At 39.3% G+C, this 24,597-nt stretch overlaps 1 protein-coding gene across 3 annotated transcripts in view; it reads right to left on the minus strand.

The window, feature by feature from the left end:
• Window positions 1–2,571: 2,571 nt before the first annotated feature.
• The window catches only part of OTUD7A (OTU deubiquitinase 7A), a 93,930-nt gene continuing 71,904 nt past the window's right edge, over window positions 2,572–24,597 (minus strand). For 2 of the 3 annotated variants that reach the window (XM_072345306.1, XM_072345305.1), the window contains exons 7-15: window positions 24,004–24,222; window positions 20,464–20,565; window positions 19,115–19,242; window positions 18,625–18,737; window positions 14,672–14,799; window positions 12,935–13,084; window positions 6,891–7,005; window positions 6,556–6,640; window positions 2,572–4,748 (exon numbers count right to left, since the gene is read on the minus strand). In XM_072345306.1, the coding sequence (XP_072201407.1) occupies window positions 3,315–4,748; window positions 6,556–6,640; window positions 6,891–7,005; window positions 12,935–13,084; window positions 14,672–14,799; window positions 18,625–18,737; window positions 19,115–19,242; window positions 20,464–20,565; window positions 24,004–24,222 (2,474 nt within the window). In that variant the 3' untranslated portion in view covers window positions 2,572–3,314. The remainder of the gene's footprint in view (window positions 4,749–6,555; window positions 6,641–6,890; window positions 7,006–12,934; window positions 13,085–14,671; window positions 14,800–18,624; window positions 18,738–19,114; window positions 19,243–20,463; window positions 20,566–24,003; window positions 24,223–24,597) is intronic. The other variant, XM_072345307.1, reaches the window with a different exon arrangement.

Raw genomic sequence — 24,597 nt, forward strand, 5'->3', positions numbered from 1 at the left:
CACTAAGAAATAAGCAACGCAATCTCCAAATATAGCATTTTTCTTTCACTGATGCTTCTCATATTACCTTTGACTTAGGAAGAAGGAACTAACTGCTAAAGGAATCTGGGTCACATGCACTGCTTCCATTGCAGTCACAAAGCACAATGAATTACACTAACAAGAGGTTAATCAATCATTTAAAAATCACTTAAAAATTTAGAAGTTGCTTTTGATAATCTATACCACCTTCTGAATGAGCTGCTTGTTGGCTGTCTGTTACAACTGGTACCCACATCTGAAAAAAATACTCATAAAGTCTAGCAATAGTTTATGAACTCCTTGTACAGCATTTTAAATGGCACTTCAATAGAAAGCATTGACTGAAACACATTATGTATTACAGGCCTACTGTGTTATGAGCAGACTTCTGTATCTGAGCTCGTGACCAAATAAAGTGCAATAGGTTTAAATGCTGCACATTCAGACGTTGTAAAAATTTCAGCTTCCTCCAAATCTAAGTATCTCCTGGTGGTTTTGGAGCTGTTGTGGGAGGGTGCAGTCTGTACTTTAGTCTGTACTTTTAGAATCTGAGTAACAGTGATAATGTCCAATTGTTGTTAAAGAGGAAGAAAAAAAAGGTGCAGTACAAACGCATGAACACATGTACTGCAGCCATGTGAGCTAATAGAAAAAAATGAACAGGGATCTCCAAAACCAGAAGTGATTTCTGTACAGCTTGGCCTCAGCTCCAACAGGGGGTCAGGTCAGGCACAGAGAAAGACCCTGTGGCATAATTACTATTAGATGAGTCTCTTATATAAATACCGACCTTCTCCAACCTTCATGTTGTGAATAGCACATCTTTAAAACATACTTCAGAAACAATTACTTTGAAAAATGGAAAGCAGTAAATTCTCATGGTAATTCCTTGGTTTTAGACATGCACTCTTACTGTTCTCCTCATTCAGAAGGAAACACCTGACTCAGATCCATGGGTTGGTGCACTCTGCTGCTAATAAAGAGGTTTTTAAGCATAACTTCACACAAACATTTCCCAGAGCATCAAATGCCACCACTACTGTAGTGCTCTAAGAATTCTTAACTGTGTATTATATGAAGTTTTATCCTGTCAGTTTCATGCATCTCAACAGCAAATACCATCTAATCCAATGTCTCATTTAACATATTCTGTCCTGTTTTAACATAACCTGAACCCACAGATTTCTTTGGCAATGAGAACTTGCATGTCATCACAACACTTAAACAGGACACCGCTTACCAGTGTTTTCAAGCAGAGTCATGCGGTTTAGAACCTGCTTACCTCAAGGACACAAATCCCAGTGAGTATTAATTTCTCATTAGGCTTCCCAACATTTCCCTTTTATGAAAGGCTGCAAATACAGTGACATCTGGCACGTGCTCATATATTGCTCTAATACATGAAGTACAGGTCTGAATTCATGGAACAGCAGACAGGGGAAGGACCAGGACTCCGAGGAGCAGCTAATGGACTTACTCTGAAAGCGTTCATTAAATCTCCCTGGTGTGCTCAATTTTAAGTACGTGTTCAGTCACATAAATTTCTGAGGGGCAAGAGCAAGTACCTATGTGCTTTTTGGAAAGCAAGTAAACATCAGCATAAGGCTGTGTGTTGTGTTTCACAGACTCCTTCACGCATGGCTTTCAGGCTAATTAGCATTAACTGCATACAGGCCAGCCGTGCCAAGAGTCAAAACTGGGGTACAGCAGAAAAGAAGTGATCCCTGGGAAGCAACCTGGTTTGTGCAGGCTAGAAAAATGTTATTCTGTAATGGACAGGGCAGAACTCACATCCTGCATCTTGAGACGGCAGAGCAAGTATTCTTGAAGGCAATGCTACGCTGTACTTCTTCACTGAAAACAAGCTGAAAAAAAATGTAGGTACATGGCTGATTAACCACTGCTCACAAGCACAGCCACAGTAAAGGTCTACTCTTGTTAGATTACACCAGTAGGTGGTGGAATGGCATAAAAAAATGCATATACTATATTCAAACATGCTAATTTCAAGCATCTGCTTGAACAGTATTTCTGAACACAGCTTTACTTTCAAAGGTATTGCAAATACTTATGTAAACATCTGGAAATCAGATGTGCACATCTGTGCTAGGAGAAGGTGTCTGTACCTGTAGGCATTTCATAGCCATCTTGAAAGCTCCTGGTAGATGTACGGCTTACTGAAGGAGAAGACTCAAAAACAGGTAAGGTCAAATGTCTCCAAGAAATGCTCAAAAGTAATTATGTTTGCAATAACTATCAGACAACAACGTTGGAAAAGCAATAAACGACTAAATTCATGTAACGGCTAAGGCAATCTGGGGATGCAACACATTTGTTTTGACAAGCAGTTCATTCGGTTCTAAACTGATCCGACATCTCCTAGCTGGTCATCCAATCTTCCAAATCTAATACAATTTTTATATTTTGATTTTAATATATATATATTTTCCAATTTCAGCAGCAGTGAAAATACTACTGAGATTCAGGTGCCCAAAACAATACTGAGTTTTAAATGAGTTTTCTTTGTCGCTTTTTTTATTCTTTAGGAAGTGAAGTCTTGCAGGTCATAATGTTTTTATATAAACTGTGTTTACAAATTCAATACAGGTTAAAATGGCACAAAGCTACTTTTCAATGGACATGTAGAAATACCTGGTGAAAACCTAAAGTCAGGAAGAGTTACAGCCCTCATGAATTCAGACCTTTCGCTTCCACTTGCCTAGAATCATTCCATCTCAAACTAAAGTGAGTACGAACATTAGTGCTAATGCAGTATGCTGCCATGTTAGAAGTGTGCGTTATGCAAAAGTCACTACGCCCTCTGGACAGGAAGAAAAGCTATGAAAAATTTATTCTTGCTGAGGAAAAAAATACTCTCATAATAGCTACAGAATCTCAAATGCTCACAAGGCAGATACTACCCTACTATAACACCTCATCTCCGGCATTATGACTTTCCCCTATCGTACTACTACCTGAGTGATGTCAGTGTAAATTCAGGCACCATTAGTAAATTTTTGACCAAACATACACACAGCACTGACAAAGAAGTAAACAACCCTTCAGCTTACCCAGAGTATGTAAAAAAGACACTGACAAAATGGAAAATAATATATATATATTTATGATAAATTAATCCTATTATTTCCTCATTGCCCAGGAAAAGCGAAAAGCTAGACACTATTTACTCATCAATCCTTTACTTTCTTGAAGGATTCCTTTTACTGCAATTCAACACTGTTTACTCTGCAAGTAAGAAAATGGTAAAACTAAATATAGTCACAGAAGAATCCTCAATGCCTGTGTCCCTTACTTTCCCTCTCCCTGCGCTTCAGCTCTTCTCTGTAGCAGTATGAACAGTAATTGTCAGTCTCAGGACGACCATAAAAGGAACAGTTATCCTTCTTACAGCGGTTTTGCTGGATGGGATATATTGGGCAAACTGTGCTTCTGCCTTGATTTTTATCATTGTTCAACCAGGTCTGAGGAGCATCCTCATCAGCATATTCTAAGCAGTCTCTGATATCACCAGTATTGAATCCATTAGTGTATGTCTGAGACTTGTGTTCAGTAGGCATGGCATAGCTCAGCGACTCCACTGTGTTCACTGTGCGGATACCAGTTATCCGGGCTGGGCTGTAGCTCTGAGAAGACAGCGATCTGTTTTGTTGGGGATACGTGGCACAGGTCTTCAGTGTGCCAACCACTGGCTTGTAAGTGTCATCTTGGAAGCTCGATGGCTTGGAGTTGACATCATGCAAATGGATGACACTTTGCCTTTGAACAGGTGGCGTATGGCTATAGTGGGCAGATACTGGAATGGGTCCACTTTTCTTAGCACCATTACTAGGTGAAGAAAATGACCCAGGAGTGGGACTAGTGCGATCTTTAAATTTTAAAACCAGTTGTGTCGTATGGCTTTGAGGCAGGACAGGTGATGCTCTGTCCTGAGGAGATGTTTCTAACTTTTCTTTTGAATATGCTTCCGGCTCCAGCTTCCTACTAGATGACCCATTCGATGCAGCCTTTTTCTCAGCATCCTTTCTTTTCTGTTCCTGCTCAGCATTGAAACGCTCCTGTGCACTGGTCAAGTAATAGCCGATCATCTCCTCGTGGAACTGATGCCTGTGGCTGGTCAGCAGAAGGCCAGCAAAAATAAACTTTCGTTCACCCTGCATGGCCGCTCTCAAAATATTGAGGCTGAGTTTCACATCCGTGCTGTATTTCCACGGGTCAGTTTGCTTGTCGGAGAAAGACTTTGTGTTCATCTTTTCAATGGGTGAGTTGCTAGCTCGGTCAGTAGGAGATGGAGTGGTCTTTTCAGATGGAGAAGTGCTTGCAGACTGTCCAGATTCTTCTTTGCTACCTTTGCGAGACTTAGACTTCTTCTCTTTGACTTTTTCTATGGTGTCACCATTTTTCCCATTCCCTGAATTCGCCCTGCTCATTTTGCCATGCACCAGGCCTCCAAGACCTCCCATATTCTTTTTCAGCTTAATGCCAAGGGTTTTACTGAGGCTTCCTATTTTATTGGCAACCGAATCCGTCCTGTTCTTGTCTTTATCCTTCCTCTGTTTGTCCTTTTCTTTTTCTTTACTGTTTTTTCCATTACTGCCGTTGGAATTACTACAGATGGAATCTCGGTCCGAGTCCATTGAGTCAGCCAGAGACTGAACATCTTCCCCAGCTGAAGCTGTAGGGGATTCTGGTTGAGCCAAAGGGGCCTGCTATGGAAAATTAATTATAATTAGATACAGAAAAAGCAGTTTCATACAGGGACTTCGTGCAAAAAAGTGTAATCTAGCACAGACTTTCACACTGACTTTAGAAGTGTATTTTTTAATTTACACACTGACATTTTATTCTGGTTTCTTTCTTTTTTGGCTCTGCTACCTATCTTGCTTGTTCCTGCAGTAGCTTTTGGCTCACTCCAAGCACATTTGTAGGGTAGAGGTCAGTTATTCAGATGATCTGTGAAAACCATTGACTGAATGATGGAGAGATGCAAGTTAGTGCTCTCATCAAGAGAAGTCTGCAGCTCAACCTCCCTGTTCACGTTGACCAGCGGCGTGGCTGGCCTGCATATAGAAACCAGTCACTGAACTGGAAGCATCCACAATACTTGCAGCCTCTCGGTGCGGAGACAGCCCAGAAGGGAACTGATACCTCCGTGATGGAAAATTAGCAGGGTTCTGCTGAAAGCTGTGAGGGGTGTGCAGCATACAAATCTGTCTGTAGTAATATTTCAAAATTCACCATGTCCATAAATCAACTTAGTTCATTTCTTTGTTGTTCAGGCCTCCAGTGCATTTACATCAGAGCTACAATGCACCAGACATCTTGTCTGACATAGTAAATTTGAGCACATAGACCAGTAAGGTCTGCTCACTCTTAGTGGAAGTACAATGTAGATGAAACTGATGCATGAAAGTCTGAGTTCCAAGTCACATTTTGGGTAAGGTGATAAGTTATCTTCCTTGACAATGTAGTAAGAGAATTCTAGGACAATTTCAAATTTGTCTGTAGTCACTTAATCCTGCAAAACTTAGTTTTGCATCCAGGCAAAACAAAACACAAATCTGCTAGAGATAACATGAAACACTTAACTAACTGTAGTGATATAGAACCACTCTGGAGATGTATATACCTTCACTGAAGAAATGCACACCTGTTTCTTGTCCCTGAGTACTTAAATGTCCTCTTGTCTGGAATCCCTGAAGTAGGGAGAAGTAATGCAGGTCTCACGTGGTTTCAGGCTCACAGCTCACAATTACAGGACAATTTTGCCTCTCCTTTTTCTTGTGTGGTGGCTACTGCTTTAAGGTGAAACTGTAGAAAAATGGTTTTCTTCCTCTCCTGAAGCTTGTTAAACCCTTTCTCCTTTTGTGTTGTGTTCCTCCTTTCAAACACCATCTGTGCAGGCTGTCTAAATCACCACCATCTTCTCCTAGCAACCTTTTGCCTTCAGACTAACCCCTCAATCTATTCAATGTAATCTGCAGAGAAATGTGCAGCTGATGAGGTGCCAGCTGGGCACAGTTCTGAGACAGTTTTCTGAAAGAACCAGGCTCCAGTTCAGTGCCAGTCTGTGGCCTTTTGTCAGCCAGTCTACACTGGAGGCTGTCCAGGAGTCCAAATCTATTCTTAAAAAGAGAAAGGGCTGGGGACTGGTGACCTAACAGTTGTATTAGGAGAGCAAGCCAAGGTTCGGAGAAAAAAGTAGTTAGAGAAGGCCTGTTTTATTTTTCTGAACTAAAGGGGCTACTGAAATAGATAAGAGAAAGATAAAGCTAGAAAATACACTTCAGAACAGAATGTAAGTTGCAAAAATATACAAGAAACTGTCTTAAAAACAAAACACTAGCAATCTACAAACCCAGTGGCAGTGATGGTGTGCCACAAGCAACTTGTCTCCGCTGCTAGGATACAGGTGGTTCCAGGCAGCTGGCCAGGACATGCAGCCTACCCCACACAACACTGCATTGTGCCTCATATCACTTGTTTGGTTTAGACTGAGGAGGAAGTTTACCTTACCCGTGTTTCAGATGGTATGCGTATCCATGTTACATTCATATAGCTGTGTAGAAGATTAAGCTTTGCCTCAAGAGACAGAATCAAACTAAGGATGAAAACAGAAAGAAACACACAGTCAAAAACACCCTAAGAGAAAAAGTGTAACTGCAAGAGACAACACTGCCCAGCAAACAGCAGTCTGATCTGTGACCATCAGCTGGAGACCCACCCACCTCAACTCCCACGCAACCAAAACACGAACAAAGCTCTTTCTAGTAGCACCTCCCTCAGTACTGGGATTAGGTACGGCTCAGGACATTTTACTGTTTAATACTGAAGTCGCAGGAAGGTCTTACTTGGCCAGTTTGGTGTTGTCGTTGTCATCTTTTCCCCACTCCCAGTCTTTCCCAGGATCAACCGCAAAGTGCAAAGGCAGTAGCTTGTGTTCAGAGTCAGTCAGAGGGATCACCGCTGAAGTAGAGATAAAACAAGAATTAGGGCAGGGGGCATGGAACAGAGACAAAAGACATAGCTGTGAAAAGCAGGTAAAAAAAACACAGGTAAAGACAAAGGCCAGAAGTTGGATGTGCTGCAGTACTGGCTCGTCCATATTTGATGCTTGTGTGACAGAGGAAGGGAGGAAGAGAGTAACACCCTGACTGCTACTGGCCATAGTCACCAGGGGCAGAGCAGAGACCTCAGGGATGACAACGCCATTTTGTATTGCACAATAAGTATTTCCTGGAGACAGAACAACTGGAAGCAACAAAACGTTGAAGCATTCCTCCACATCTCACACAGACATATTGCTAAATATTTTTGTTTTCAGGTTTGTCAGTGAAAAACAAAACCATGTTAAGAAATAAAAACATACTGATGACAGCATTATGTGACAAAGAAAACAGTTGTTACAGGGATTCTGGACTCAAACTGTGAATTAACATTATTGAGGGGCAAAGATCAACATATTTATGAGCTAAGAGGTCAGTTTGAGACCTGTCTTCAGTATAAAGAGCATTACTGCTGTAATAACCCAGCATCACTGCCTATCTGTTTTGGCTATTCTGTTTTTGCCCCTCCCTGCCAGAGCTCTCTGACATATCTTAATATCTTTGCTTTACACTCAGCATGCAGAGATTGCACTTTGATTTCATGGAGTGTCTGTCATTCATCACCACCAATAAGTTAAGAGAAAAGCACTGTCAGCTTTAATTAAAAACAGCAATTTGCTTCCATTTCATTAGAAAAAAGCCAGAAAGCTGCTGAAGGACCGAGCAGGATCCTCAGCACAATGCAGGTCACTGCTGTTTCTCTGACAGCCAATCAAGGAATTTAGTTTTCTGTGCCACAGCCCTTAAGGACTTTACCCACAGAGCTATTCCAGCGAAGTCAAGGAACAAAGAATAAAGATAAATCATCCAGCGACATGGTGGTGAATTACTGCAAGTTTATGGCATTAATTGGTTATGTGCTGTTTACAGCATTTCTTGCAGTTCAGAAAATATGCTCTCAACCAAAGGCACAGCATTTTTGGCTAAATATTACTCTTAGCAGAACACAGGAAATATAAACTGCATTTTTATTAACACTGTTAAGTTGGTATTAGATTCAGACAGCTCAACAACTGCAGATAATATGCTTATTTTTCATCTTATTTGCAGGTCTGGTAATAGCCCAAACTCTCTGAATTTCGTAGAAATGTTGCCCCCTACTGCCTATAGAAGGTAATTCCTGAAATATTTTCCCCATGCTAACAGCAAATACAGTATGGAACAGCTGGAGATTAATCAAGTGCAGCTGCTGACTGCCTATAACATATCACTATTACCTGGAGAATTATCCTTCAGGTTAGAGTATAAACACTGTGCCTGACTACAAGAGGTGCTTCTTTTAAGAAGTCAGAGCTCAGAGCTCTCAGTCTTCTGACAGTTCATAATCTGGCCACGTACTGTGGTGCCTTTGCCATCCTATTCTGACCCTCACAATTGTGCATCTCCCTTCCACCATACCAAAGCTGTCAACACCTCTGTGTAGGCAAGATACAAGAGCATCCGTATGCCAATCTATTTCCTGTCCCAGCATTTGAAGAACAAGCACGATGCTGTTAGCTGCCAGCAGTCTCTAACAGCAACCAGTTTTGCAGCAGAACACCAAAGCATTCCCCTCGTGCCAGATTTAATGCCAAGTGTTCTCTGCTGCTTCACAGAATTGAAGCTTGTGTATTCAAGCCCCTGCAGCAGAACATGTAATACCAGATCATACAAAAAATATACTATTATTATATTATGGAGGCATGCTCTACAGGAAAACATCTCTACAATTTCTAATAGACACGGGTAGAACCTGGTAACTTAATGGCATGGAGACATTCCTGTCCTGGCTGCAGCATATCAGAAGCAACCACCAGTAGTGAGACAGTTTCCTTAAAAGGCTATCCAAAATTCCTTTCTTCCTTATTTTTGCATTAAATTGTAAGAATTTGCTTTGCAGACTTTAATTCCTCGCAGGGCATTTGATACCATTCATCAGCTCAATGTTTAGAAAATGGCTTCTATGCAAAAAGCTTTTTCATAAGAGCTTTTCTACAGATTGAGCTGGAAGGCTGCTGCACTGTCCCAGTGTGTAATGCAAAGGCCAGAGCTATTGCCCAGCACCTCCTTGCAGTTCCCTGCAATAGTTCTGTGTGCTGAAGGCTCAGCAAGTTGAGTGGGTTCATTTTCTCATAGGATATCTGACTTTTCAGATCAACTTCTTTTTGCCATTTTTGTGTTAGGATTCAGTTTCCACCAACACAAAGGCTGCCACATGCAACAACTTGCAGTGTTGCCCATATCATACGATCTCATTTAAAAACAAAACTCAGGTCCTTCCAACAAGAATGACTCAATTGAATGTCAGATTCTTTCATGAAACTGTTTACAATAAAATCTGTCCTTCAACAGTTTTTCCTCGTTTCATCATTTCAATGAACAGCTTTCTCTCCGTTGACAACCGCACAGCTGCAGCATGCTCACTGCCCCATAACCATGGGAAATACCAACATACATCCACAATCAGATGGAATGCACGCAGTCTTAGGGAACTGAATGCAAGATATTCAGTTGCCTCTAAACCGCTCTCTAGGAAGAACTAAATGAAATTCACTTAGGAGATCTGAAAACCACATGTTCCACATTTTCATGTATTCATCAGGGATTTAAAACACTCCTGCAGTCATCGGCAAAAAAATGTGGAGGACTCATACCTAATGCTAAGCTCCTCTTCACCGAATTCTTCTAAAGCCACATCACGTCTTTAGCAAAAACACTTTTCCCTTCGCCACCAAAGGAGTGCAGACAGACATGAGTTCATCTGAGCTCTGCTTGTTTTGATCTGCTTACTATTTAGCTTTGAATTTCATGAAAGTGGAACTGGAAGCTTAAGTGGACAAGATTTATTCACATCGGGCTGGAGTAAGAAGTTTGATTTGAGACCGGAAAGCCGCACATGTAGCCCTCTTTCTGTGCTAGAGGTGTCAGCACAGCAATCTGTAAATGACAGCTGGAGGAATTCATTTTAAACCCATACTTACATAAATTTAAATGAACTTTGTAGCTTAATGATTTTTTAAAACGTGGAGCTTTGGCAATAACAAATAGTCATTTAAAACTATCATCAAAATATACTATTTTTCATATGAAATACTGGAAAAACAAAATGGCTTATGGGAGTATACGCTACCTTAAAGCAACAATACTGATCAAGAATCTTAGACTCCCACTACCCTAATTATGCTCCAGCACTACAGAAGACACAGAAGTGAGGAGCAGCATCCCAGCCGTACATAACGCCCAGTGTTGACGCAGGGTTACACTATTTATTCTCAGAAGAAAGTGGTAGTAATGAAATCAGGAGCCTGACAGCTCACAGTCTACCTACGTAGGATTCTATGTTCCTTCAAACACGTATGTAAATCTATCTAGCTGGCTTCCAACCAGACACAAGCTCTAGAGCTACTGGCTTTGCGTTTCACAACATACCAGTAGTGTAAACTGTTATAATGCTTTAGGAAAATGTCCTATCATCAAAATCTCATGGCAATCTAAATGGCTGGCTGTATAAATATTAGATCTAGGAGCAACTCAATTACCATTTCACAAAATTTATAAATACTTCCTTCGACTTTGAATTTATTATGCTCTTCCCATGACTTTATTAAAGCTGCCTGTATTAATGCTGCTGGAGGCTGTTTTTGCTTCTGTTTTAGGTTTGGGGAGTTTTTTTCCCTTCTTTGTTTTAGTTTTATCAACTGTAAATACTTCTGAACTCTCAGTGCTTGGTACTGTTCTGTATGTACATGAGATATGTGGGGAAGAATAGAACATTAAAAAGAATAACTCGGTGGGCATGTCTCCATTTAATCTAATACATACCCAGTGAAGCTTCCACAGAGGCAATTAAGCTAAACATGGAGGTATAGCTGACTACTGGAGTGTTCACCTTTGAGATTTAGCAAAAACTGAGTAGCTGATCTGTATAAAACCAATGCAACAGGACTAGATTGGATACAGGAGAAATTTCAGAGAAGAAAACTCCTAGCAAAGCAGCAAAGATGAGTGAACAGTTTAATCTGTAACACTTTGAAAGCATTTTGACTGGTCTGAATTTTTAAAGTAAAGCTTTCACTTATTTGACAATTTTGCATGTATGAGATACATATATAAGTGTTTGTGTACCTATATAAGGCATATGAATATATATTCATATATATATACCTGTTTGTACAGGTACATCTTTGTCAGGACTAAGCCTCAGTGAAGGGCAGGGGGTGTGATTTAGTATGGCTACTTGATTTGAAGAGTTACCAGCAAAGGTAACTCTCAGTATGACAATCCCTAACTTGATCCAAAACTAACAATTAAAAAATACAAAACCACAATCCTTGAGAGCATAAATATGCACTAATCAAAATAACTGCTCTATGATCATAAAATGCTCTACAAACATAAAAGATATGTGTGTGTTTTTTCTTTCATTGGATTTGCTATTGCTTTCCTCTTACATCAGTTCTTCATCAACAACACCAAGCAGCAACACTCAGTGACCAAACACTGGGACTAGGAAAGCAACTAATATAGCCAAAATCGTATTGTAGCCTTGTGGACCACAGCACTAGCAACAATCCGGCTACGTAGAATATAGGGTAGGCGTAGATGAGGAAGAATCAAATATCAACATGCTCTAAAATCACCTAAGGTTTACTGTTGACATTTCTATCACTTATTTTGCAAGTAGCTGCAGCAAAGTCAGATTTGCAGTATGAAGATATTAACTTCTATGGTTAGACACATATCCAGGTAACCAAGGACAGGATGCAAGAGAACGACACAGAGCTGAGCAAGGGGAGGTTCAAGCTGGACATCTGGAATGGCTTCTTTACCATGAGATGTCAAACAGCAATACAGACTTACCAAAGAAGTGGCTGGTGCCCTGTGCCTGTCAGCATTCAAGAGGCATTTGGATAAGGCCCTCAATGATATGCTTTAGCTTTTGGTTAGTCCTGAAGAGGTCAGGAAGTTAGGAGATCTCTGAAGATCCCTTCCAGCTAAACTATTCTATTATGCTCTGTGATACAGTGAGAGGTGGATTCTCTATGAGATACTGACATTCTGCTCTAATGAGGGAGAGTACCTTGAGGAAAAATGTTCCAAACAGCAGTCTGGCACATGAGAACTCCAAGCACATCAAGCCCAGTAGTAGCTAGTTATCTACCCTGAAATTGGGAGATGGGAAACAAGAGAAGGGTAGGACGACCAAGTGCTGTTTTGCTTCTTAGAGATTACTATTAGGCAAAGAGGTCTTCAAGTTAACTGCAGTTACAGCTACCTCCTAGGCTACCTGTGATGGAATTAATCCACTCCTGACATTCTTATCAGTTTTACTCCTGTATCTTTGAAGCTCAAATCTAACACACAAATATCCATTCAGAATTTGTTGTCACTATTACAAAGTTAAACAGAAGATAAGGTATAAAATTCATTTTCACCATATGTTTTAAAATGGAAAAACAAGTGCATTTAGTGCGCTGGAAGAGGCCTTTCATTACCTGATTCACACTTAGCTTTCTAAATGCTTTACAAACCCTAATTAGCACAGTCCTTCAAGAACTCAGAAGCACAGTACATTAGTACAATTATAGCTATTAATATATGTAAAAAGACACAGTGATAATGCAAAGATTAGAACTGCCTAATTCTTGGCTCATGGTTTTGCGATTAGACTACTAAAGCTTAGACTGTAAGACATAAAATTTAGTGCATATTGCTTCCTTTCTGACAGACACATACACTTACAGGCCTATGAAAGTACTTAGTGCATTGTGTTCAATATGTATTCCTGAGATTCTGTGTTTATAGCATACCTTGCTCTCTCTGTTGATCTTTTTGTTCCATGGAAACAAGAGCAGAGAAGTGTGCCTGATCATAGGCTAGAACCAGAGGTGAGCAATGGCATCTGTTAGGTAGAACTTCAAGTGGCAAATAAATTCCTCCAAATGGTATAGGTGCAAATGCTGCAACAAAAAATAAAATTATTATCACTTTTTCTTTTGAATGATGTAAAAAGACACTAATGTTGGTTTTACTGTATGTAACAGCTGTGCTTCACTGCTTTCAGAGCTCTGGGAGAAGAGCACTGAAGTGGAGCAAACAGGCATAACAGCAGGTAAAAATTCGTTATAAAAATATCAGGAAATACACTAAGGGCAATAATGAAAACATCCCACCCCTTACATATACTTTCCTTAGTCTGCTCAGTAGAAAAGATATAAAAGTATTTTAACTAAATCTTGATGACTGTCACGCGTTTAACACATCTGTAAGGACAAAGCTCCAGAAGCATTGCCTTTTATTTTATTATATTGGCCCATGATGTCAGAGGTGGTTGCTGGTGGGATGGCAGCAGTGGGGCAGTCTGGCAAAATAGCATCTGACACAGAATTGCAGATGAAGCAAAGGTGTAGAACTGAATTCCTCCACGTGGAAAAAGTGCACCTACTGGCAATTCATTGACTCTTGCGGAATGTTTCTGGAGCCCAAACAGTGGATGTGAGCAAAGTGAGACAGCGGGTGGTGCATTTCAGCCATGATAACAGTGATGTAAAATACAAGCCACATTCCTGAAGACCATGCACAGCTGTCACAGCATGAAACAAAGAGCATCTCAATCAGCTATCAGTGCCAATCGGTGGATAGTGACCAGGGAACTGTGTACAGACCTTAATATTGGCTTTAATATTGAAAATGATAGTGGCAATGTTGGATTATCACTACATTTGTGTCAGGAGTGTCCTATGAATGCTCACTTATGTACAGAATGAATATCATATGCAGGTTTGTCAGGGCTTGTTTAAGCAATATTAAGCTGGAAGTGACATTTTCTTATCATTACTGGTGGCAAGACATGGTGTCACCACTGCGAGCTGGAGTCAAAACTTTTGCAGCCCATGAAGCAGAGGTGTAAGAATTTCTCATTGAAGAAAAGTTCAAAACAGCCTTCAGTGATATGCACTCTCTTTTGGGATAGGGAAGGGGCGATCCTTCTGCACTTCCAGGAACTGGGACAAACAACCAACTCTGACTGCTACATTGTGATGGTGACTAAACTGAAGGCTTTAACTTCCAGAGTCAGGCCAGAGAAGACAATAACCTTTCTCTTGCACCACAGCAACACTAGGTTTCATACCAGTTTGAAGAATTTAGAGTATACTGCTAGTTTTGGCTGAACCACACCTACCATATAGTCCAGATTTAGCACCTTCTGACTTGTATCTGCTTAGGCTGATGAAAGATGGACTGCACGGAGAAGCAATTTTACAAGCAATGATATCATCATGGCAGCTGTGAATCAGTGGGTCTTCTCCACCAGTGCAGATTTTTATGAGTGCAGCATGCACGCTCATGTCCATTGCTGGAGAAAATGCACAGCTAATAGTAGTGACTGTGTTGGAAAACAGTATTGTAGCCAAGAATTTACTCTATCAAATAACATTATTATGCTCTTTGCATCTGTTGCAGCTTCCATGAAAATAAACAGGAGGCATTAGTTTTGGAGCGACCTATGTAAATAACTGCATCAATTTCCATTGAAAAATTCTTACCTTCTCCACCAGAGTCTCGTAACATTGTGTCTGCTACTACAACAATAGGTCGTCTTAAAATGTGCGCCAAGACAAAAACGTGGAACTCTTCTAAGCTCTCATACACCGGATCTTCTGAATTATCAACTCTGGAAGACACAGCATTGAAACTTTAGAAAACCAACCCAGTGGGGCTGCTATTTCCTCTTCCTTGTTACTCATATTCCTACTCTTCCGAAACACACATTCCTCTTCTTGAAATAAACCAGAAGAAATTGGAAAGAAAAATGTTTTTTTGGACATAAAGTAATAGTTACAGAAAGTGTTTTTACATGCAGACTCCACATGGGTTTATTAGTCATCAAAATTAATTACTGAGATATTGTCTGGTAGCATAGCTAGAACTGAAAAAGTAAATCTCAGCCAAACTCCTTGTGTACAACTGCTTCCTATCATAAAAACAGTCATTTCATATGATGATGTGGGCAGAGAGATTCTGCAATGGAAAGCTAAATGTTCTTCCAGCTCCTCTAACCATAACATAGACAATTTACCTTTAGCAATATAAGAAACAATGTCAGCCTGAGTAGGTGGAATTTAACTTGGAAAGTTGAGCAAAGCTTTTCCCTCTGATCATTACCAAAAGATTCTTAAGATGGAAAAGAGTATCTACTTAAATAACTGGAGATTCATTTTGCTATCTGTTTTCCCAGTGAGATAAAATTCACTTTCCTTTAAACATCTGAAATAAGAATTCTAAGCATTTCATCTTGAATCTATATAAATAATTTATATAGATCAGCATATCTGGAGGTAGGATCATCCCTCTCACTTAAACATTTGCCTGAAGACAAGGTGAAAATTTTCATTTCTTTTTTACAGAATGCAGAAGGAATACAAATCAGTACGTACTGAGGTCAGACACGGCCAAGTAGTTTTGTCAGTGGAACTTCATGTTTCAGAAAACACATAGGAAAGAATCTATACAAGAGTCCTACATGTCAGGGCAACTGAATGCGACAGTCAAACAATAAAACAGCACTACAGAGAAGTTGTTTTGTTTGGCTAGTTGGCCTTTTACAGGATCGATCCAACTACCATTCCCTTAATCTAGCAGGAGTAGGTAGAGTAGACAGGTCATATTTCATTCACAGATTAAAATAAATGGCTTATTCAGGACTGTTCCATGGGTCTAAATACGACTCACATCCAATCAGCTTCACAGTGAGCAGGTATTTTAAAATGATGACAAAAAAGTGCTGTTCATGAAAGGAATTTCTGAAAACTGACATAAAATCTAACTGGAAGCCAATTAGGGCACCTCAAGAGTTTTCTGCCTTTGTTGTTATCTTTCTTATTTTTGATACCACTATGTTTATCAGACATCATGGGACAAAATCTATTAAATTCATTTTCTTTACACAGCAAAAGTATGGAAATGCCTTTCAACACCTATTTCTTCCAGATAAGGGCACTGACTGGTAACATTTCACAGTTGACAATACGATGTTTTGCATCAAAACAGTCCTAAATTTCAAAGGTAGACAAAAAGAATAATTGCCCACTAAAAGAATTTGACAGGTACAAGTACACACAACAAGATGCAATTAAAAAAAAACAGAAAAAGAGACTGAGCTACCCCAATCCTATCCATAATGCTTGAGGCAGTTTCTGTTCTAGTCATCATCTGACGTCTGAAATGCACAAGCAGTGAAAGAAAAGAAAGAGAACAAACAGGCTGTTCTACATGTGAAAGGAATATCAGACAAAACTCATATGAAATAATAATTACTACATATGGAACATAGAGCAAGATTGGTAATATTTTCATGACAATACTGGAAATTACAAAGCAAACGGGTACCTGTGAAATTCACTTACAGTCTAAACATCTATTCTCAACAGTACTAAAAGTCGGTAATACAAATTCAACCACACAGTTGTATTAAACCACCATGTATGCAGATCGTAAAGGCTGGAAAAGACCTCAGTCATCAAGCCCAATCATCAACCATGCCCAATAAGTATGTCCTTAAGTGCCATACCTACACAATATGGCACTTGAGCTATGACTGCTCCCCCACTGGGATGGCAGCATGAATTATTGCCCTTGGCCACCAAACCTGAACAAAAGAAGAGCCAACTAAGTTGAAGGAACATCTACATCAGCGGGGAGATAAACTTAATTACTCACTGGATCTCACCAACACAAGATTTTCTGAGGCCAACTACGACAATGTATTTGAGGAACATCATCCCAAGTACGATAAGTTAATGAACAGTGAAACTCACTACACATGAAAAACAATTGCTGTCTCTTCATACTGAACCTAATGGGAAGAATTTATACCACCAGCTATACAGGAGAAAGTGATGAAGTCTTCCCTCACAAGGAAGTTTTAATGCCTGCGGTTAACTTGTTTCAGACTGAATTTACTCCAACATACAGGCAGACAAATCTTATAATTTACAGACTATAATCCTTAAATTCCTTAAGCTATTTGTTATCTTATTCATCTGAAGAGTCTTAAAATCACCTGACTTTGTTAACAAGATGCTGACACCATGTAAGACAGCCAGCTAGAAGCTGACGGGTATTTCTAAAAATGAATATCATCCACTTCCAAAATATGTATGTTTCATAAACTATATCACTTCATGTAAACAAAACAATTATGAAAAACTGATATATATTTTTTTTAATGTTTATAGTAGGATGTGCAAATCCACTTCAAATTAAGACTATGCCTCATAGCTGATATGTAGTTGATTTGCTTGAAGGATTTTGCGTATCGGGACCAAAAAACTAGGAGCAGGGTTTTTCAGTGTTCTCTTCATCTATTCCTCCAACATTCAGGCCTCGGAAAGAACATTTTCTCAGAAAAGAAACCTGTGGAGGTTTAGTGACAGTTGCTGGTCACCTTTACATGTGCTTCAATCTCTGAAATTTATTAAGATTTGTAGGTGAACGAGGCAGCATAATTCCTACGCCTGTCACTGAATTCTTTTGAAGCACACACAACTTCTGATGCTTTTGCTAATCCTGACACCAAAGGAGAATGCTTCATCTATAATTCAAAGACTAATCTGCAAGATTTCTTAATATAGTACCTAAAGTAGAGAATGTAATAAACTTCATCTCAAAAATACTGTTTTGATGTTCCTTTTTCTTTTCAGAGTCTCTGTTATTTTGAACACTGGATGCATTTCACGATTCTTTTAAAGGAAAAATGAACTGTTACATATTTATCCTTACCTCTTTTCAATTAGAAAAGGAGAACTGTGAACCTTGGAAAAACAATTTAAATTTGTTCTCTATACAACAGCATGTAGCATTGCCCTTTGAACTGTCTGGGGAATAAAGGTAACTGCTGAAAGCGATGTTTCACGACATCTCTGATTGGAATATACTGAAACCATGAACTACATGAAATTTGCAGAATTAAAGACAGGGCACAGCCTGGGAAAACTATTCATAAAGGGCCAAACTTAAAAGAAATGCGAATTAAACTGCATTAGAAGACTAAAGCATATAAACAGGAATATATCTACAAGCATGGGAAACAAACTGAGGAGTACAATGAAAATCAATCAGTTAAAAAAAAAATTAAATAGAAGAAAATGGAAACAATTATGGCTGACAATTTGATTATCATCTTCCTTCTGTATTAGATTTCCCTATCCCCGGTATCACAAGTTTAAAAGGATAATATAATATTATGCCATAGTCCAGAGTATGTTTTTTTGAACATTTTGTTCCTTCATTATGTTTTACACTTTGTCAACTTACTTTTCACATACAATTTTCTTCAGGGGAATCAGAAGCTGGAGGAAAAAATGCACCGAGTACACAAACTAAAATATTCTTTGTGACAAAAAACAGACAGAAAAACAAAAGCTCTTGCATTAAGGCTGGTTGATAGTCTTATACTTTGGAACAAATGCACTGCACGATACTCATACTCTGCACTTACCCACCACCAGTGCCTCCATTTTTGCTGAAATGCGTGCGAGGCTCACTTGATGCCAGCTTAAGAAGTTCATTCCACTCCCGCTCCCATTCTTCTTCTGTATACACTAAACCTGACTATGAGAGAGAATGAAACACTTCTGTAGTTATGCCGGTTAAAAAAAATTAAGCAGAGTTCTTAGTAGTATGTGCAATTAACTTTTCTGGGCTTCTTACATGATACATTAATCGTTCAACATTCCTATTCAGATGAAAAGAACATTAATTTACTACAAAGATCTAAGACACAAACTGTAGGCATTGACTGTGCATATTTATGCCCACAAAGCTACAAATACATTTACTTCTGATATTCAAATTCTAAATACAAATCTCTCTCCCCAACACAGAATGGAAAAAGGAGGAATTTATAGCAAATGAAACTTGCACAAAGTTCAGAATATTCTTTTTGACTCTGAATTATGTTAACAAGATTGTCTTCAGACCATACAGACCTCCTTATTCTGCTGGGTCTGTTGCCATCTCCATCTTCTTTTCAGTGCTTCCCTTTCAGCTCCGCTTCTCATCATAGTGTAAAGCGCCTTCCGTAAAACAAGATCCCGGTCATGAAATCCCCACATTCCTACAGTGTCACAACAAGGCACTCAGTTTTAAAGAAACCACATTAGAAATAACAAGCACTAATATAATTAATATTGTCCTGCAAGCAAAAGCAACATATCTTACACATTATTTAAGATTCCCCTTGGCAAATAATCTCATTATTTCTAATGTTTCCTTCTACAAGGGACAATTTAAAGATAAAGTAGCCAACAGTAAAAGGGAATTCTAACAAAGCTTAAACTTGGCTTAAAGAATGACAAGGATGCAAGTTGTTTCAGTATATGCTTGCAGGTAACAAACTTTGCTGCAAGCAATGGAATACGCAACGCACAGGTTACTTCTACCCAGCTGCTTCTAGTTGCCAGCAGAGTCTGCAGACACGAGAAGCCTAATGACAACCGCAGGCACTTCTGTGCATCGCAGATGATGATTCTGACGCCCACAGGCGTCCACTCTTACACAGCATGATGGCAAATTTCCTTTGGCTTCAACATCCAAATAAAAAGCATTCAAGATGACTGGAAGTCTAAAAATACAACCAGCCACAGGCTTTCAAGCTTCTTTTAAGACAGTCTGCAGATCTTCACACAGTCGAGCAGTAACCATGACAAAAGAGCAGAACACTCATCGAGACACATGCCCATAGACACACAAGTTTCAGTTATGTTATCAGCTGCTGGCATTAAGTATGTGTATTTTGAACTCTGTGAGTCAAAAAACCCCCAGCATTTTCTGTAAATAATATATAACTCCTCCAAGCAAAAAAAGAAAAACCAAACAAAATAACAAAGTAGGCAAAGATAAAAGGATCCTTGGAAAAAATAAAAGCTACCCATATATACGTATTTTTTTTTCCTACTACTTCCAAAAAGAACAACTCCCTTCAAAATGATTGAAAATCTTCATGTTTTTTTACAAAGTTCTTTTTTGGAGATCTGCTGGTACAAGATTTTAGCAACAGCAACAAAAAAAGCTTCCTCATGATAGTTACGATATGGAGCAAACATCAAAGACTTTTGGCTTCACAGGTTTCTATTTATTTGATATGAATTGAAAAATGGCTTCAAAGATGTTGTATTAATGATTAATTAATCAATTGGAAATTATTTTCCATTGAATCATGGAATCCTTTGAATTGGAAGGGACCTTTAAAGGCTGCCTAGCCCAACTCCCCTGCAGTGAACAGAGCAAACTCATAAATATTTTTGGCAGAAGGCTCCACGCACAGATTCCCCCTTACCTAAAGAGGCAGCATGCAGGAGGCAGTTTCCATCACCTGTTGTGGCCAAGGGAAGAAGACGTTTGCAGCTGGTACACACTGTGGACCACCAGTTTAAACGACCTGAAAAGAGAGCATCTATTAAAATGTCATAATAGATACTAAAGGAGGATGAGTACTGTGTAGAGTCACATGGTGATGATATGTAATGTTGAAGGCTATTTGAAATAATCAGATTTAATTAGAAAGAAACCCAACAATGTTACAATGATACCTTAATAAGCAGTTTGCTGACACGTGCTTAGTTTCCTTAAGGCTAAAAGAGCCTTTCTTTCATTCCTCCAGCAGATTATACTTCCAGAAAACCGCCCACCTACAAAACCACTCATAGACACTGCTGTTCCTGAACTACAACAATGAGCTGTGCATGTAGAAATAAGTAAAACTGACCAACCAAGTAAATGCTTCTTTCTGGGCTGATGCACCAGCAATACTGAGGCTACCAACCAGAATGCAAATCCAAAGTCACAAACCAAGATGACACAGAAGTACACAGCTACGTATAACGGGCTACACATACCCAGCAGTAAGCTCAGTTTACCTTTTTATTTCATTATCAGAGATATGTTTTTCCACAACATTACTGCATTTCATTTTAGTGTGAGAAAATATCTGCTGTCCATACTAGAACCAAATTACACAGACATGTATTCCAGGCTTAGAAGGGAGGAAATTAGTATCATTTTCTTCTAATTGTGATGGTTGCGACTCCAGCACCTGACAGATATTTGAAAATCTGTTAAAAAGTCTTATCTAGGAAAATGTTCCTATTGTCTCAAGATGCACTTATTTATATTTCTTTTAAATCAAAGCTTATTTTTAACAGTCTGAAGTCAAACATTTTCATAATTTTAGACATTTGTTGTCAGGAGCATGAAACTCAGGCAAAATGTACAGCTGCATTATATGCTTCATAAAAATCATTTTTCAGGCTCATACAGTTTAATTGTTATACTGAGTTATGTTTCAGCAGAGCAATACAAATCCCCACTGTGTTAGGGCACTTCTTGTAGCCATTCTGCTGCCCACGTGGTGTGTTTGCGAACCCATCAGCACAGCAGTCTGGGCACTGCTGGTACCTCTCCTGCAGCCAAGCAGCTTCTTTGTCAGACTACACTTTAACAGCAAAAGTGTGGTAATAGAAATCAACTTGCTGCAGTACAGTGCTTAGAATTATGTAATTCCTTTCACCCAGATCTCACTTAAGATTACCACCGCCTGAGCCATCCTCCCTTGCAGAACTACACTGATTGCTGCAAGAGCACTCAGTCTGCACATACCCCGCACACTGACCTCATTCCAGGCAATACTGAGCAGCTGGAGTTATGAGATGCACGAAAGCCACAAATGCTTTTGTGAGTGCATGATGAGCCCTAAATGTCTAAGAGAAATTCAGAAGGCAATCACACAAATACTAACAGATACACTGCAGCTGCAGCAGAGAGAGCAAGGAATGCTGCCATAACCTGAGTCTTCTGCTTATCATCTAACAGCATTATTGAGTGAAACAGGAGTTTCTTTACAGGCAGGAAGCAACCTGAAAATCCTTTCACATGTAGATATAGTGTTGGCAAGTGCCTAAGCATGTAGAAAGAAAATCTAAAACCTTTTAAAGACATCCGTCTCATTTGGGCATCTCAAGCTAAATGTGCTCCAGGCTGTTTTTAGCATTTTTGCACTCCCAATCTATGTTTCTTCGAGTAGTAATCTGCTGCTCCTTCTCTTGCCTAATCAGCTCTTTTTTTTTTTCCCTCCTCCTATTGAAATTCATGCCCTTAAACCAGAACTCAAGCACACACATCTCTCTTCCCTTAACAATATCTCCAAATTCAGCTACTGAAACAGCAGTCCTTTTTCTCTTGTTAAAACAAGATCCCAGTCGTTTGCAGGGAATGCATCTTATCCACCGATGTTTTGATGTCACTGACCAAAGAGTAGTCAAACTGGGCCCTCTGTTGGTCAGACACAATACAACAATGCTAAGTGACACTAGTTCAGGCTTCTCATTTCTGACAACATGTGCACAATGGCAGGTAATACAAGGAGACAGAGCATTTGTGTCTTATAGACAACAGGTCACTTTATATGACAATGCTTTACATGAAAACACAGGTGTGTTTTGGTTTTTTGTTTTGAGGTTTTTTCGTTGTTTGTTTTTTAAATTCAGTATTTGCTGTCTGATCTGTTAAACTCATTTCAACTGAAGAACTCTTTCTCCTGAAAGTTTTAGGGTCATAACAGCCTCCTCTTCAAATACCAGGGGCTCCAGGGGAGAACTAAGCTTCACAAAGCAAGTAGTAATGGGGGCACCAGCAGCCTTCACTAAGAGAAGCGTCAGGAGCGAAACAGTTACTGGTTGTTTCCACTTCCATAAACATTTTATTAAAAAATAAGTCAGCTTTCCTAGTGTGAGTCCAGGTATTGCCTCGAGTCAAGTAACAGGAAAAAATGAATAAACGATTAACACTAATTGTCAGAGAGGCCTGAGAGGAATACTCAGAAGCAGGAAATTCTAAGCAGGATTCCATGGTATAATCCTGTAAATGTATCTGCTTTTTGCTGCTTGCAGTGATTTTGGACACATGAACGAGAGACAGGACTGCTCACTACTTCCTCACTCATCTCTTCTGTATTAAATGACTGAGCTGCTTATGAAACAAATCCTGGACAGCTGTGTTTTAAAATCTAAGTTTCTGAGGCAAATCAGTGCCGACTGCTGGCTCCAGACCAGAACCCCAGCCCTAAGTTTTCTGTCTCGTTTTGTTCTGTATTTGTACAGCCCATTCTTCCATTTCCTAGCATGCAAGCTACACCCATGCTGGTATCCTGGTCCTTCCATATGAGATTTATTTTTTGGACCAATACATCCATCCCTATATCCTCCACTCCCTGAAGTACACCATGCACATCCACTCTGTGGTCTCTCTGCAAGTTTCATTCTACCAGGCTTAGGCTTATTTAGACATACAACCTTCAAAACTAAGTTAACATCTCAGTAAACTGAGCCCATGGGTTCATTTAACGGTTCATTAATAAACTTTATATTTTACCAGGTAAAGATAATAATTTCAAACATGTGTCTCCATATCTATCAAATTTAAAACTTGAACTTTAAAGTACTAATAAACATGAATTAATATCAAAATTAACTTTTTTCATGTTAGTAATGAACCATTACTTTCATGATCCTCAGTTTCTTATTACAAAAACAATAACCAATATATAAACTGCATGTTTTAAAAATATTCTCAAACCAAAACAGAACTCCTCCATCAGTCTTCCATTCCTTCCTTCTTCATTATCTTTGAGTTATTAAACAAATTTGACAGTATATAAAGTTTTAAGAGAGGATGAGGGCATGCATCATTCTACAAAGCACAGTATTTCCTCCAGCATTTTTTTTCCTCCTATGCAGGACACCCAAATTCCCAAAATGAAGCATCATTAAAAATAGCAAAATCTCAGATAACCCAGCCACTGCCATCTGAAGTCCATACCCACCTGCTTGCTCCAAAGCAACCATCGTAGCCTGCTCAATCAAGTCACGTTCAATAAAGCTTCTGAAATCTTCACTGTACACACTAAGGTCTGGTAGCTGGAATGTGTAGATGGGCATCTCCAAAGGAAATTGTTCATTGCTGCATTCGTTTGCTACATGTGATCGAGCAAGAGAGACTATGGCTGAGCTGGCATGAGAAATGCCTCTGGAAAGCCGCTTTTCTGTAGAGAAACAGAAGAGATTACAGATTGTAAGACTACAATGAAAACCACTTAACATCGACAGCCTGGTGAATGTCTTTCACTTTGAAATATATTCTGCTTCTTTCATACATTTTGGTGCTTACTTCTCTATACTAAATGATTGCTTAGTTCTCATTACTGATTCCCTATTATAGGTGAACTGCACTCTCCTTTCAAAACAGATTAACAGTACAGAAATGGCATGAAAGACAAGCATTTTATTTTCAAAAAGTTCCAAAGTTATTCTTAAGTTTCTAAAGATGCACTGCAAGAAACAATGACTGGCAGACTTATAACTATCAATTACTGCTTTGAATTCTTAAATTAAGTTGACTTGTGAATCAAAAAATCGAG

The sequence above is a fragment of the Excalfactoria chinensis genome, chromosome 10 (genome assembly GCF_039878825.1).
Source record: "Excalfactoria chinensis isolate bCotChi1 chromosome 10, bCotChi1.hap2, whole genome shotgun sequence".
NCBI classification, from domain to species: Eukaryota; Metazoa; Chordata; class Aves; order Galliformes; family Phasianidae; genus Excalfactoria; species Excalfactoria chinensis.